This window comes from Egretta garzetta, unplaced genomic scaffold (genome assembly GCF_000687185.1).
Source record: "Egretta garzetta isolate BGI_Z169 unplaced genomic scaffold, ASM68718v1 scaffold68, whole genome shotgun sequence".
Taxonomy (NCBI): Eukaryota; Metazoa; Chordata; class Aves; order Pelecaniformes; family Ardeidae; genus Egretta; species Egretta garzetta.
The window spans coordinates 1,632,216-1,649,215 of NW_009260774.1; the positions used below are offsets into that span (position 1 = coordinate 1,632,216).

General features: G+C 40.0%; 1 protein-coding gene across 1 annotated transcript in view; it reads left to right on the forward strand.

Moving 5' to 3' along the window:
• The window catches only part of TPH2 (tryptophan hydroxylase 2), a 54,181-nt gene that overhangs the window by 18,824 nt on the left and 18,357 nt on the right, over positions 1–17,000 (forward strand). The window contains exons 7-8 of the mRNA XM_009646313.2: positions 940–1,075; positions 6,557–6,683. Coding sequence (XP_009644608.1) covers positions 940–1,075; positions 6,557–6,683 — 263 coding nt within the window. The remainder of the gene's footprint in view (positions 1–939; positions 1,076–6,556; positions 6,684–17,000) is intronic.

Sequence of the window (17,000 nt, forward strand, 5' to 3'; positions counted from 1 at the left end):
AACGGCGCACAACATTTTTTCCAAAGTGTTTTGTCCCAAATGTGCATGGAAAATTTTTAACTAAGAGAAATACAAATTTTCTAATGAAACACTTACTTTCCCCAGTCCCTGCTTCATCCGTAACTCTTGTTTGTGAAACACCTGCATTTACTAATAACTGACTCATCACTCTGAATTTGATTGTGTCCTTCTGGGTCTCTCATCTGTTGTGTTATGGTCTCTAAGGAATGATGCCAAAGCATACTGGTCCTTTCTCCCTAACTAGAAACTCAAGATCTCACACTTCTTTCAGAAACATGTTTTCAGACTACATACAACAATAGTAGTATCTGTTGAAGAAAAACTTGGAACATTCTCCTGTAAACACTTGGAGAGAGTAAAGAGAATTTGGGAGAGAAACATCCTTTTCAAAGTCACTGAGTCTGAAATAATTCCCCATTGGGACTAATCTAACAAAGGAACACTTTGCTAAATAAATGAGGACCTCAACTTTGAAAGTTGTTATTTTACAGACACAAACAGTATTTTATCTGTAAAAATAAGGACAGATTTGATTTAACCCTATTCTGCTCTGTTAGTTTTGAATGTATTTTACAGAAGTCATCTTCTGTTTTGGAAACTTTTCTCCTGTTTGAGAATAGACATTAAAATCAGATACTTGGTGATTTGAGAACATCACTTGTGGTACCTTACCATCTTTTCTAGACAAAGGTATTAAAACAGGCTTTAAAATACATCAACCTGTTTTCATGAAACATACGCTAGCAGTGCAAAATAGTTCTTGTACATAATAGGTGGAAATGATGTGTGGTGATCTTCAACCAAGATACTCTCTGTGTTGTGCTTCTGGTAGAATAATTAACTATAGATCATTACCTGTCCTCAGAAATGGATATAGGGATATATAATATGGTCTTTTATTACTTCCTTCACTTCCAGAAAGGTCTGGCTTCACAGTGAGACCAGTTGCTGGCTACCTATCTCCCCGAGACTTTTTAGCTGGCTTAGCGTATAGAGTTTTTCACTGTACTCAGTACATACGACATGGCTCAGATCCTCTCTACACTCCAGAACCGTAAGTTACTACATTTGCTTTAGTGCTGAAAAAATATGGTTGCTGGATTCTTAAAAGACCCAGTTGAGTTTGCCAAGATTGAAAAGAGGAACCTTCCCACAAAGGTGAAGATCTAGTTATGCCATTGATGACAAACCCCTTCACATTGGTGAGCCAGAATTTAATTCAAAGGCTTCTTTTGGACTTTTTACTTTTCTTAAATAACTAGGCAATTTATATGTTGGATCAAAAAATTCTATCTGGATTATTTTTCAGTGGAAAATGGGGTTTTCAACTAAACATTCTGAAAAAGTGATCTAAAATTTTATTTTCTGGTGGTTAACTAAGGAAAAAAGTTGGGAAAAAAGCACTGAATCCTTGAAAAAAATCACTTTCACAATTCTAATTTGGTCTTCTTGTGTTCTCATTTATCTTTTTTGGGCCAGACCCCACAGCTGAACTTCACTTCTCTCCTATAACACAATGCAAGCAAGTCATGAGGTACTGTTCTCTCCCCCAGAGAGGATGTTAGATATCAAGCCTGTTACAGGGAACATGATAGAAATAAGAGACACTTTAATTATTACTTTCATGGGACAGCACTGCAGCTTTTCCAAAACAGAATATTGTGAGTTTGGATGAAATATTTTGGCATTTGGTCTCTTGATGAAGAGTGGGGGGAGAAAAGATCGAAGCGATTGTAATTCTTGTCTTGTATTATGTATGGTGTGCTCTGTTCAGTAATAACAGAACAATACACGTCAGTTAAATAATACAGCGGTAGTTTCACCAAAGGCATCCACTGATCTTGTAACCACAGGAACGACATTTTTGCAGTGCATCAGTCATCAGACGGTTAGCATGAAATTGTAACTGTTGTTTATTCAGCTTGTACTATTGTGGTGTATTTTATTTTTGCCAAAATTTACACAAAGGATTCACATATATATATATATATATATATTCAGCTCCAGCCTTGTAAACACTTGGACCCATGCATAACTTTGATTTCATGAATAGACTGCTGAAATAATGGAATAATATTTTTGGATATAAAAGGATTAATGGAACCGCATATTAAGCTGTCCCTAAAAATGCTCTAACATTATTCTGGCAGGAGTCACCAGATGGTGCTGTTATACACATACCTACTTACTCTTTTCCTCAGCATGTGAACTGGGCGAACTATATGCTAAAATTTTTGCTAGTTTTGTGTGCGTGTTTTTATTGGGAAAGAGGCAGTAATCCCTGAAGGAATTCACTCACTTCTGTAACCACTGTAATTAGAACTTTAATCTCTTAAATATGTAGGCAAATTGCTACAATGTAAAATCCTGAAAGAAGGGCATGAATATATGATGCTGGACATCTTCTGGTCTATCTGAAAACGCCTGTAGATATTTAAAAAAAAAATTATATGTACCCGGTTTTGCACCAATGATTTCCTCTCCTGTGGGAAGCCAGTGTCTCAGATTGCAGCACCTGCCAATGCTCAGCAAAAGAATAATGACATTTATTAAGTAATACAAACTAGGAGAACATTTTCATCTATTGATAGAGGATTTAGGTACATAACTACCAACAGAAATGAAGGAAGGAACATGTTCCAGGAAACAATTCAGTGTGTCTATGGTTTGGCCGATGTTCTCTGGTTCCTTCCTTTGTATATTTGAGACCCCTGTAGGTTTCAGGATGCTGCTCACATTCAGAATTATGCAGTGTGTCATAGCTGATCCTCAGTAGTAATGGCAACTACTTTTTTGTAACCTTTCTGGTCATGGTGTCTGGGAAGTCACTATGTAGTAATACTATTTCAAGTAGAATGAAGATTTTTATCCCTTATTTGGGCTGAACTTAAAAATCCAGGTTATGGTCTTAACAGCTCTAAATATGACTAACAGAGCAATTCAGTTGTCAGATTCTAATGGCGTTACTCTATTCCTGCAGACCTACTTGTTCAGAAACCACATAAATTAAATAATCTGTCCTATCAGGAACTCCACAGAAAAAAAATTGAAAATCCCTTTTAAAATTTGTTTAATTTTTTTGTAGAAGATAGAGCATATAGTGTGTGTTATCAGAAATGTGGAGTGAAATCCTGGCTTTTTTGTAATCAGCAGCAGAACTAAACCGACTTGAGTGGGGACAGCTCTTCATCTTCTGCAGTAGCTGCAATGCCCTGAGATCTGCTGGTTGATATATGGGGCCATAATGAGGTTTGCTGCAGGTCCCTGGCTTGCTGAATGTTGCATTTCAATGATATAAACCTGGTAAAAAGACTCCCTTTGACTTCAGTGGGCTTTCCATCAGATTTAACACCCGGGCTATAGAGCTAGATACAAATTAGAGAGTTCATTTGGTTTGATCTGTATCACTACTATATGCATTTTAAAACATTTCTTCCTCAGTTTCATTATGTTTCTACTACATTCACAGAGCTATATAGATTTCCTCTGCTCTGCTAACTAATTTACTCCAAGAAAAATCTTGTGCTGTGAAAAGTGCATTACGAAAATCTTATTTTCTCTGAGCAATGCATGTGAATAAATTAAAGGAACTTAATTATTTTCTGAATAAAACAAAACAAAAGAATCAAGCCTTGGTAGTTAAGCGAAGAATTATATTGTTTAGGCTATCTATAAAGGGCCAGACTGGCAGCAAAATCTAAGAGACTCCAATGACAATCCCAAATGCTGGTTCGTGGTTCTGCTTGGAAGACTTGATTTTTTGGGGTGTTGCTTTTTTTTTTTCCCCTCATATGTTTTTGTTTCAAGCTCCCCTCTTTATAACTGCATGTTCAAAATACTACTTTGCACAGTTTTAATGGAAGAATCTAAAAGCTAAAGGCATGAGAGAAAGATCTTCTGCCTTCTCATCCTCCTCCCCTTACCAGGAAAGACAATAATGGGGCTAGGCTTTGTCCGTTCTCATTTTGTCTGCAAGGATGGAAGTGACACAAAGAGCCCACATCCCAGTGCAGAACTAGAAATAACACTTCTTCACGTATTTGTTTCTGGGAGTTGTTACCTCAGCACAGGAAAATGGAGATATAGACACTAACTCAGCTACTAATAGCGGTGATGCTGCTGTAGAAGCCTGCCTGGAGACAAGGGTGCTTACCTGAAGCCAGGAACTTGAAGCCAATCCCACTATATCTTCTTTGCTCTCCTTATTTGAACTACTGATATGAAGTTACCTTAAATATATCTGTACTGACACAGTGCAGCATAGGTGAAGTGCTCAGCAATCAGTGTTGATTTCTCTAGCAAAGGTGGAAAATGGAGTTAAGAGTTCAGGACTTCCAGAAAATGGGCTTTGTGGCCCATTTCTGTGTTGAAAGATGATGGCTGGAGGAGTCAGGTTCCTCCAGTGAATTGTTTGGTACTTGGAATTCTCCAGGTGTATCTATCAGACTGCAAACTCCATTTCCCTGCTGTCCTTTTTATCGTTAGCAAGCTAAACCTTTCAGGAGATGGCAGAAGAAATTGTTGTGACTGGAAGTGAATAAATAAAGAAGAGTCATTAACCTTTGATGATTATCCACTCAAGTGATTCAAATCATCTCCTGAACAAAGAGATGGATACCATGCAGAGCCAGCCAATTTTTCAAGTCTGAGCTCCAGTGGAGAATGGAGTAATATCTAAGCTATGGGTCTTGTGGTATGGAACTTCAATCATCTTGCACGACTCGGAGCATCACCAAATGGGTGGGGAGATCATAAAAGAAAAGCCTTCTTACTGGCTGCTTTTGAAGAAATCAGGAATTTCCTAGGCTCAGAGAGATGCAATGATGTAGACACAAGGGAGGAAAGATCTGACTTTCAGGAGGAAGGGCAAGCTTTACCAGGCAGTGGGAAACAAATACAAACAATTTTCCTTAAGTACTTATGATGTCTAATACTGTTCCTAGCCAGTTGTACATATCAAACATGTTTCATGGGTGTTGACTAAAAATATTGGCACATGATAAATTTGAGCACTCAGCCTATGTTGCTACAGCTGAGTCTCTACTCAGTGTCCATGGACCGTGTTCGTTTTATCATGCCATGCGCAAGAGTATCTGTTTACCTCCCCTGTTTCTTTGGGAAATACCTATGTCTAGGAAAGAAGAGAAATGAGATTTGGTAATTCCTCTGTACCGTTGAGTGAATTACTCATGTATGAGGTTGGCTCAAACTTGTCACGCACAACTTCAGAGCAGTGCTTGTCTCACCAAAAAGTGTGAATATAACATGAGCAAATGTTGGTAAGCGTCTGTCAGCGAGGCCATCTGGGCTGAGAAGAGAGACTTGTATGTAACGCTCCAATATTGGAGCTGTATTTGATAAGCTTTTGGTGAGGCAAACTAGGAATGCCAAAAATGTTCATCTTCATTTGCATGCATTCAGAAACTACTACTATCTACCTAGACACAGTTGGCACAGACTTCTGGGTGAAGAGAACTGAGTAAGGAGGCTTTAAATTATATAGAGGGTTGTTTTTCTGTTCATGATTTATCTATCTGAAGTGTCAGGTTCTGTGTCTTTTCAAACAAAAATAGTTTATAAAAGACAAATTGGATTATTTTGGATAGAAGGCAGAAAACCTGATGTTTTCTCCCTGCCTTTAAAGCATTTGTTTACAGCTTAGGAAAAAAAAAAAAGAGAAATGTCTTTGAAGAGACAAAAGCAAAGGAAATGTCAGATCTGATTTTTAAAGTGAACTTTACTACCAAGTCCATTATTTTCTGTGAACAAATGCACCAAAACTTTCAGAATTGTTTGAGAGCTTTTGTAGAAGATGCATGTGCACTTTTATTTGTTTGGTTAGCAGTTTTTTGTACACTTACATCTGCACTTTGTCGTGACTAATAATGCACTTACAGGTGTGGACAGTAGTTCTTTCTAAAACAATGTGGGTTCTATGCTTTTTCTGAAATCTGCTTGGTGAAAAGTGGACTGTGTAACAAAAATACTCAGAAATTGCAGTAAGAAGTCAAGACTAAATGAGAAATTAAGCCCACAGAAACCTCTGTAAATATTGCCCTGAATTTCTAGTGCCAAGTGGCAAAATGTTTGGTTGTGGAGCTGTACCCAGGTGCAGAAAGGGGAATGGAGAAGAGGAAGAAGGAATGTGTTGGATTTTGAACTTGATTCATGTGGAGAGAAATGCTGAAAACTGTACTTGGGAGACATCTGGCTTTCCTTTGGGCAGTTCAGTCTTCATGGTACTAAGCCTGCAAGACAGCAATGATCAGGCCCTCCCACTCAATCTGGAAATGATGGGGAAATCACAGAACAGGTGGAGTTAAATGACTTATAACCCATTTAATAGGAGCAAACTTGTATGTTTCTACAGAACCATATGTAGGGAGGAACAACTATTCTGTAAAAAAACATGTTTCATTGTAAGACTTTTAAAATAGACGTCAGTCCCATGTAAAATGGCTTATGTTAAATTAATTATGGAATAATAATGGAATTAAATTCTGTAATGACTCTCTTTTCATTTCCATTCCCTTAGGGATACGTGCCATGAACTCTTGGGACACGTGCCTCTACTTGCTGATCCCAAGTTTGCACAGTTTTCACAAGAGATAGGACTTGCTTCACTGGGAGCATCTGATGAAGATGTTCAGAAATTAGCCACTGTGAGTCAAAATCTTTTTGTGGCATGCTCTCTCATCTGTCCTCCTCTTTGGTTGATGAAGTGACGTGCATTGTCTTATTAGAGCTGACTCCATTTTCAGGTTGCAAATGACTATGATGTGACAATCACAGAACTTTAGGTATTTTTCTATTGTTTTTAGTAAGAGCAAAGCTGAACACAGTCGTCTTCAGGTAGTCAGTTTTACTTGTTATGTGAATAGTCACCAATTTTCAGGGCTAGCTGAGATGGATTTTGTCTACTTTAAGGTGCTGAAAACAGCTTACCTTACAAGCAAGGTAATTTTGAAAGAAAAATTAAAAAACAAAACCCCGACATTTTGGTGTGTGCCCGCAGCTCTACAGTGTTAGCTCCTCCACAGGTGGCCACTTTGGCTCTTAGCACTGCTATTTCTGTACTCATTGTTCTGGTTTGCAGCTGTTCACTGTATTGTAGTGTGTGATGGATTTTGAGATGATGTTGCGTTCTTGCTACTGCTTGCTCCTGTTGGAGAATATGTAGTTACTAAGCCATGGCTATGCAGTAGTAGATCTAGACCTAGGTCAAGTGCCTCAGCCAGTGGCTGTGAGATGGATTTTATGTTGCATCAAATGAGGCACATGCCAGTAGGTAGCGTGAACTGGAAGACGCTGTGTGTTAAAGATGTTAGATGCTACTGACCACCCAACTGGAGTCTTCTTGGCCCTCATGTGAGGGACCCTCATGCTGCACTGAAGGGCCCTGTCAGGTTGCCAGGACTCTCAGCTTCTGTCCACCTGTCAGCCCTGCTGTATTGCCATTTCCAAATAACTTGTATGTAGCCCTTTGCATCATGACATAGGTTGGTGACCCCTGGTCTATACCACTTGCCAGTTGTTTTAACTCACCTTATGCTTCCTTTTGTGGATCCTATTAAAAGTAATGCTGCAAATAATTTAATGAACTATATTGTATTGAAAAACAACTCCATATTTAAACATTTTATCTCATGAAAAACTGTGACAAACAGCAAAATAATTGGTTACTTTAAATTTTATCCAACATACTACTGCTTTTCTGCATGAGGAGTGCAGTGGGGATTTAAAGGGTTGGAAATAATTTGGACACAGTGTTGAAGGCAGATTTAAACCAGGTTCAACTAAACTGTAATAATTTTGATGCACTGGCTTAGTTGTGGCGTGGAGTCCCATCTGCTGAAAAAGGAGTTTTTACCCATTTGTTAGCTTTTCTCCTGTAGCCCTCCAGAAGTGGCCACCAAATTTATTCAGTCAAATGGGCCTCACTCCTTAATTAGACAGGTTTGATGTCTTGCTCATGGCCAGTTCATCTCACGTGCTTCTTTGGTTTTCTAGTGGATGTCTACTGAGAAGAAACTGTTGTTTGTATTGAAGAATCATGAAAGTTGTCTGTCCGTTTGCATATTTGTGAGGAAGGGATTTAGTAGGAAGCAGACCTACCTTGTCACGACCTACAGCCTCAAGAGAAACTAGCTAACTGGCTGTCCCTGTCGGTACTTTGAGGAAAGCAGTATGTCCAAGTCTTTCACCCCAAAATAACCTTGGATGACATGGGCTTGTTGCAGAGGACAATGTTGGGACTGATCTGTTTGGGGAGAGAGATAAATACAAAGTGACCTCTGTGAATATTACATAAATGCTTTTACTCCTCCCCCTCATCATGCAAGCTCCCAGTTATGACTGACTGTGTCATCCGAACAATGAGCTGCTCCTGAATCACAAAGCCAAAAATAAAAGAAGACAGCTGAATCACTTTCCCTTATCACACTGAGATGTTGATATCTGAGTCAAAGTTGATTTCTCCTCCCATGCTGGAAATAGCTCTTTCAGGTGGAAGAGACATTTAGAGAGAGACTTATGGTAACCCAGGTGGCGGTGTTTTTTGCAGAAGCACAATGAGGGGCTGTACTCCCCTGGGGCAGGTGCTTGACAAATACAGAGATGTTACTTGCCCTAAAATTTGCAATGTAAACAGTCAACTTGAGAGCAAGTAGAAAGAACATCTCTCAGCAGTGAGGGTGAGGAGGCCAGGAAATTCATTCAGCTGAGCACCAAATGTCACCTGAGGTGCTATTAACTGACTTCTGCAACATTCGGTCCCATTTCCATCCTAGATAACAACCAGAGACGCAGTGAACTGAGAAATGCCAGCCAAGAGTCTTAACACAGGAAAGCAGTGCAGGTTCCAGTGAGGCAACTTCAAAGTAAATAGAGAAACAAATGAAAGGAGAGAGAACATGCATATTAATGAGCTTGAAGCAATATGCCCAAAGCAAGCTTGCCATTAGCATGACCTGTTTCAAAAGATAGTGACATTAACAGCTGAGCCATTACAGGGACGACAATGGCTTTAGGAAGAGAGGAAAATGCCTCTAAGGAATTCAGACCAGTAAGGGAAGAATTATTACAGGTGATTTCATCATCTTTTGCTCCATTCTGCTTTCAAAAACCACCACATATCAGCCTTGATAGATCTGCTCTTTGTGCCCCATCAGTCCTGAGCTGTGTAGGAAACGTGCTGATGTTTTTGCCCCTGCAGAGCCGACACTGTAGATGTAGAGCAAGCTGGAGCCTGGCCTCTGGGCAGACTAGAAGTGTTTGCTAAATTGCAATTAGTCACATCTGTGCAGCACCACTGAGGGCAGGGATTAAATGGGAGAGCACCGCAGAGGCCCTGGTGCTGGCCAGCCGGAGGGGGAAGGATGGCTGCAGGGTAAGAGGGTTGAAAAGGATGGATGTAAGCTCCCCTCATCCTCTTGTTTGAGTCTGGTAGTCAGATTGGGGCAAGGAGAAAGGAATGGCTTCTGCTCCTTTTTAAACTTAAGCATTCTTACCATGAGAAGTGGAATACTGAAAGAGCCAAGGAACTGTCGTTGCAGTGGCTTTTGAGATGCAGTTTCCTTTACAATGTTCTAAGAGAGTAAGAAAGAGGGAAGGTACAAAAATCAAGTGACTGAAAGATATGTTACTGAAACAAAACAAAATATTTGCATAATCCAGTTTTTTGCTTGGAGTGTGGTATAATGCAGTTACTAGTTGAGGAAATACAATGTGGCCATGCGTGTCTGGGTGCTAATTATTATTGTCATCACTAATATCTTGTGCTACTCTCTGTGACTTTCTAAAAACTCTTTTGAGTTAAGAGTGCCTGGTCTTTCTACTTTCACATAGTACAAAAATAAACAAAGACTCTCTTTTCTGCTTGCCTATCAAACCATGAGCTGTAGGGACGACTTGACATGAGGTATTTCAACTATTTTATATAATGTATCATTTACAACGTATTTAATAGCACATAACATTAGGTTTTGTCAGGAAAATTGTACAAAAAATATACCTTAGTTTACATTTCAGTATTACCTTGTAATTTGTGGACGTGGGAGCCAGAGAGCAGCTGCCTTTGTAAAGCTGCAAGTTGATAAAGCAGGATCCTGTCTCTCTTGCTAATGGCAGAAACGACTCCCAGTTCCTGCCGAGTTGTTTCAGTGCAGCTCAGGTGGCCCCTTCATGATGCAGTACGTATAGGATGTGTTTGTTTATGTAAAATTCAGGGGGGCACGCTAACTGGTGGCAGTTCAGAAAAGAGGAGGTTAGCGGAGTGTCTATGGTTTGTATGTAGTTTATCATCAAATCTTCCCATTCAAGAATTTGGCCATTAGGAACTAATTAATCACACTAACTTTTTTTGTCAGAGGTTTCTTACTGGAAGTTACCTTTAAAACTTCAGTTCTCTAGAACTGTAAAATTACCATCTTTTAATCTTTCTTGATATTTGTTGTGGTATTTAACAGCGTGGGACAGGAGAAATCAAGAAATTTTTCTTGGTTTTGCTAGCCTTTATGCAGAAAACCGCAATAGTGAGTTGCTTCTGAATTTGAAGGAATTGTGTGTGATGAGGTCTTGTAAATGTATTTCATGTTTGTCATGAGTCTAAATGTTTTACCTTGCCTGGATGACTGAGGCCAAGGGTTTATTTCTAAAGCTGACTTGCATTTATCTGTGTATGTATCACAAACAAAATATCTTAGATATATATGCTGGGATAAAAATAATGTTCAGAACCGCCTCTCTGGGAGAGGTCAGTGGTAATTCATGTGAGTTTACTTGCCTGTCTTCTCTCAGGATTCTAGTCCTTCTCCCCTCGCTGAACAACTGTCACATAGTTTAGGACAATTGCACGTTATGTTTGCTGAGGAGATAACCAGAATGGAAGAAACAGGAGCATTGCAGATAAAGACTGAGTTGCATTTGGTAACTTTAGGTAGATGCAGTGTTCATGGTCTCACTAGACAGAGCAGACTGTTGCCGTCTCTCATCTTCACAAACAACAGATTAGATTTCCCAGAGGGGCTATTGATAGTGCTAGGCCATAAGTACAGCTTGTGAACTGGATTACTGTCTTCCTCCATGAATAAACAAATGGAGCTGAGAAGAAAACTATGAAAATATTTGAGATTTTGAACATTCCCACTGTGCATCTGAAAAATCAAGACTGCTTGAATGTTTCTCATTTATAGTTGCAGAATGATAGACATTGAACTAAGCACTGTGGTAAGTCTGTGATCAGCTCCCCTGCTGAAGCTATTCTGCCATATAAAAATAATTATGTATTGGCCAACTGAAACCTGGTATTATAGCCCACTGAGTCTATTGAAGTTTAACATTCAAATCTCTGCTCAGTCTTTTTCCTGTATCCCAATTGCATACCATGATTGTGTGATTAATGCCAAGAGTGAGCATGGTGAGTACCCTAGGTCCAGTGGAGTTTCTTGCAAAGGAGTTGCTTCCAGCTACACCTGTCGTTAATAAATAAAGGAGCTGCAGCGTGAAGAGCTGGGAATGAATGTGATTTAAAAACTGCTTGAGTAAATTTTGACAGACCTACAGGAGACATATGAAATGACTCTGATGTGGGATGTGTGTCACTTAGGGAAGATGGACCAATTCCCAGGATAAAAGCTACGACTATAAAGCTGAAATTGGGTATGATGGATCACAATAGCCAGACGTTGTCCTTCTACATGGTATGAGACTGGAAGTACTGTGATCCGTATTGTTCATCAGTAGATGGCCTGGGCTATGTTTCCATTTCTGACTTTGACCAGGCAAAACCTCCCATATGTGGATATATTTGGAAATTGTCCAAGTGCAAAACCTGAAACTGATACAAGAAGCAGAAGAGAAAGCTGATGAAACCTTGTGGCTTTCTTTGTCATTACAAAGTCATACAGGTCTGTCTGAATCAGGAGAGAAGGATAACTTACTGATGGATTACTTTCCTTTGATTGGCGAGGTGTTGCTGGGCTCACCGACTGCTGCTCTAAAAGCATGCCCTAACTTGTGGGTTTGCTCTTTGTAATGTTCTAAAGGAATTAATAACAGGTAATGGTCTCAGTTTTTTAAGGGTTTCTTTCAACAATACCTTTCGATAAAGTGGCTGAAGCACTGATGTCAAGTCCTTCCTACAGTATGTGTAATCAAATAGGTAAGCAGAAAAGATAGTACATATATCACAGAACAGGGCTAAAGGGGAAAAAACCTTGTAGATTCCAGGGATCAATATTTAATATTTTAGAATACTGCAGTGTTCCCCTGCAGTGCTTTTTCACAGTCATCACGTCAGAGATTCATGGCACAAGAACAAAATCTCAGCAGTGATACCTAACTAGCTTTGTAGCTCAAAACCAAGTGGCTCTGAACTACATAAAAATAAGCTGGCACTCCCGAGAAGTTACTACAGGGAGAATTTGAAGAGTTCTGTTACTGAAATGGGAGCAAATGGTCAATGTTCTCTGCAGGAACTGTGACAGTTTGTTGAGGTCTTTGTTCTGGGTTTGGTGAGAGTCTGGTTCCAGGTTTGGATCTGGAAGAATTGCTGTGCTGGTCAGGCCCCATGGCTGGTGCCTTGTGCCCAAGTGCAGTCCTAAATAGCTGCATAAGAAGGATGTAAGAACAGCATGAGCATATTTGATTATTTTCAAATGTTGTCCAAGCTTCTGATCACTCAGAAACTCAGGGAACTCTTGAGCCAAATGTGGTTTCTATGTATTTAATTATCCTGAATGGATTTCTGTCCAGAGACAGCTGTTTATCTTTGAAGACCTGCAAATTTTTAGTACCTGCAGTAACTATGGCGAAGAGCTCTATGGTTCAACTACTCACTGTCCAGTGAACTATCTCCTTTTGTTGTTTTTAACCCGATTCCTACTAGCTTTTTTTGTATTTGAAGAGAGAATGATCAAATCGTGCCTGTACGCTTTCTCTATGCCATCGTGACTTTACAGAACTGCTTCATTTTCTCCCCGAGTTGTCTCCTTTTCTGGATTGAGAAGCAATCATTTGTTTAGTTATTCATCATGTGGGAGATGCTCTGCAACTGTGAGCATGTTATTCCTTCCCTGAATCCTTTCCACCTTTCCAGCTAGAACTGGAAAAGAGAGAGAATATCTCGGTCACTAGGCTGGGGAGTGGGATAAACGAGCAGTTCGAACCCTAATCCCAGTTCTGGTTAAGAGCAGCACTGTGGAGTTAAGCCAGTTTTGGATGTGGGAGCCTTTTGTATGGCAGGAAGAGTGGAGCTGATGTTGCAGAGCTGACATGGTTTGCTACTTAGGGACCGGAGAAATGGGCTGCATGCAGGAGCAAAGTAGGATTCAGTGGGTCAGTCTTGATCAATCAGCATCGCTATTCAAGGATATGAGTCCCTGCCATCTCTGATCAGCAGAAGGTACAAAGGGGTGATTCTGTTGCTGCAAATTCTGTGAGGGGATGGGAGAAGTGATTTAGATGGTAGAGAAATCACGTGTCAGCCACTGCAGTGAAGGTGCGGAGCCGGACTACTGATGCTGGAATTGTGGTGTGGTGGTGTGTTTTTTGTTTTTTGTTTTTTTTTTTTTTTAAATGTGTAAAGGGTGGTATAAAATACTGGTTCTCAAAACACTTTAAATACAAGCCTCTTGCTTTAACTAGTTTCTGGGCTAAATAAGTAATGGAGCACGTGTTACATCTGGAAATGAAACATTCTGTGCTTTGTACTGTGTCACTCAAAGTTAAGAACGTGAATGAGGGCTCACCTTGTTGCTATGAGGGTGCCCAGTTGGTCAGGTCAGTGACCGGCTTCTTGAGAGGACCTCAGGTTGCCCTAGCAGACAAAATTTTGCACTCACAAGTAACTAGAAGTAGTGGTGTTCTATAACATGTTTGTATGCTTGGGCCCAACCCTGTAATCAGGAAGCTAGATGCAAGAGAGAACTAATTTGACTTAATTGGGAGCAGGGAAGGAATTAGAAATTTCACTGTAGAAATAATACAGCTCCTTTTAGACAGGATGCAGTTTATGAAGATCAAGCCCTAAGCAGTTAGAAACGCTAAAGAAAAAGCCTCTAATAAAATAACAAATTACAGCCAGACACTGGATTTGTTTTTATTTCTTGTAGCATTATGTTTCCAAAGTGGTTAGATCGTAATCTGTGAGGTTACTGAACTGCAAATGCAAATTTACATGCACACAAGTAATACATTTTGACATACAGGTTAACAAGAGAATGGTGCAAATTTCACACAGCACTGGCTTGCTAATTACGTTTGTTTATTTTCAGAAGCAACTTCATTTTCATTAAGAAATTGCAGATTCTGCAATAGTAATCTTTGCTGGTAGTTCAATAGCTCATGCTCTGAATGTACACACTCTGCTACACCAGTAATGAAAGCGAGCCTCAACAAAAGAGCTCAGGAAGAATTTGTGGAATTTAGGAGTGCACGCAAGTGGCAAGCATCTACCGTTTCGGTGTTGGATCCAGTTGAGGTTGGTTGAGGAATAGGTGGAAGGAGTCTATGAATTTTGATAGTGAGTTTTTTGCATGTTTGTTTTCTCTTTTGACCTAGCATAAGAAATGTATAAGCAAAAAGACATGAAGTATCTTTTATAGGACATATGTAACTGGAACAAAAGAAAGGACCCAGCATAAGCATCCAGTGAGCAACAATAGCCCAAGCATTTTGGAAACAACTACAAACAAAGCACATAAGTTACAGGAATAAAGGCTTAAATAAAGAAAATGGGGAAAAAAGAAGTAGAGGAAAGGTTTGTAATATATTGCTGCTGCTGTTCATGACTGCCCCTGTGCTTTCACCAGTATGTTGAAGTAAAGAGATAATCCTAGGCTCTGTGTAGATATCATTCACACTGACACTGCTGCACTTATTTTTCTTTGGTCGTAGCACATGCATGCAAAACTCGCTTGTAAAATTCATTCCTGTGCCGTTCAGAACTGTGGGGGTCTGATGCTGCTAAAGCTTTATTTGTGTACTGTAGTAGATCCCATACTACGTTAAGAAGTATTCTCAGAGGAATATATAGGTGTTGAAGCAAACTAACAAAGTGAATTTTATCATGCTCCTTGCTTTTTCTATTGTGTTTGCTTACATACTTAAATCTGTAAGATTCTGTAATGCAGAGAGGTAATTATTTGAGTCATTTGTACAAGATGCAGAGATCCTCTGGCAGCAGCACACAGGTATATGGGGAAGTGAAGGAGTTCAGCATGTGGCAACTGATTTCAGCCATGTCTAGGTCTCACTTAGGACCGAGGGAATGTCTGTGCTGTGGGTGCACAGGTGGAGGAGTTGGCTTTATCCGTGCTTCCCAGGGAGGCAGAACAGCTGAGAGGTACTGTGTAAAAAAAAAAAAAAAAAGGTTTTGGTGACTGCAGGTGGGCTTCTTTTGGGAGCAGCTCCCTGAATGCAGCTGCTCGGCTGTCTGGCTGGGACCTGCAGTGCTGTTGGGGTGGGCCAGCTCCAGGTTCCCCTTGCTCGGGGATCCGTGCACCCTGCTGCACTGTGCAGTGCAACCATGGCTGTGACCCTGCACGCCTGGCCCTCCCTTCTTTTGGGGGGTGGTGGGCCCATCAGGAGATGAAAGCTGGGAGATTCTGCTTTCAGGCAGAAACCAAACCAAATTGTGTGTAATGAAGAAAGTCCTCAAACCGTACATTTATCTTTTTATTGTCTGGAATATTTCAGTAAATAATTTTGCTTCCAGAAGGGACATTCGTACATGCGGTGACTATGCATAAGCCAAATATCATCTTACAGAAAGAGTCTTAAAATCCATGCCTGTACAGAGCTGAAAAGCCTAACTTAATATTCACAACTATGCACTAATCTGAATTGTTTTAAATACTGGCTCAAGGACTGAGCGTACAGCATGTGTTCAGTCTAATTCTCTCACCCAGCATGTTCCTGGGTATTTTCTTTGTGTGCACAGATAAAAATATGAAAGTAAGACAAAATAGGGCTGATATCCATAAAGAGCTAACTATGCCTTGGGCTTAATTACTTAATGCTGCAGCTTTGGAAGCGGTTCATGTGCCTGTCATCATCTTTCTATCAAATGGCATCAAAGTGCTGGATGGAATATGGTCCCATAAATTTTTAATTGAGATATTTTGGGGTGATCTACCATAATGACTTTGTGAGTATAGCTTAATTATATATTTATAGATCCAACTCTGGCACTACAGAAGGCCAAGGGGAGGTTTGCTGTTGCTTTCAATGAGTTTGGGTCTGCGGGCTCTAATACTACCTTCATTTCCATGTATACAGTCTCCTGAAAGGCAGTAGGGTTGTACGCATGCAAATGAAAGTAGGATCTGTTGCTGTAAAATTAATCATTTGCTTGCCAAAACCTGTTATTTAGGAATATGGGTTTCTGCAGGGAAAGAATTGACTCCAGAGGACACATGATTTTGCAGTTGTGTCTCTTTCTCTGTCCAAACCAAGCTCACATGGAACAGCATGTAACAAATTCTGTTAGCTACTTCTTAAGAGTTGGCAGGCCTTCTGATGTTCTCATATGAAGGTTTTTTTTTTTATTTGTTGACAATTTTTGAACATTAAAGCAAATACTCCAAACTTGAGAGCATTGTTGAAGCCAAAGAAAAGTTTACAGAGAAGGGCCTTGTGTCTGTTAATTTTGGTTGTTTTGGTTTGATTCCAGCTGCAGCTGAAGTTGTTGCAGAGCAAGGTCAACAGAACATCAACATGATGGTGCTGTTTCAGGCACGCTTTGAACAACCCCCCGCTCCCTCAGTCTGTTTGTGGGGTTCAGACTTGGTTTGGGATTTTGCTTTTGCATCAGACAAAGCATTAGTTTTGACAAGATAACCTTGTTTCAGTTAGCATCTGTAAGCTTTGTATTTTCTGTACATTACAGAGAACTTTCTATAGATCATCACTGTGGCATTGACAAAGATGGTCTCTACTAATAGTGCTAGATAAAACAGTTTGAACTGAAAGCTTTGCCA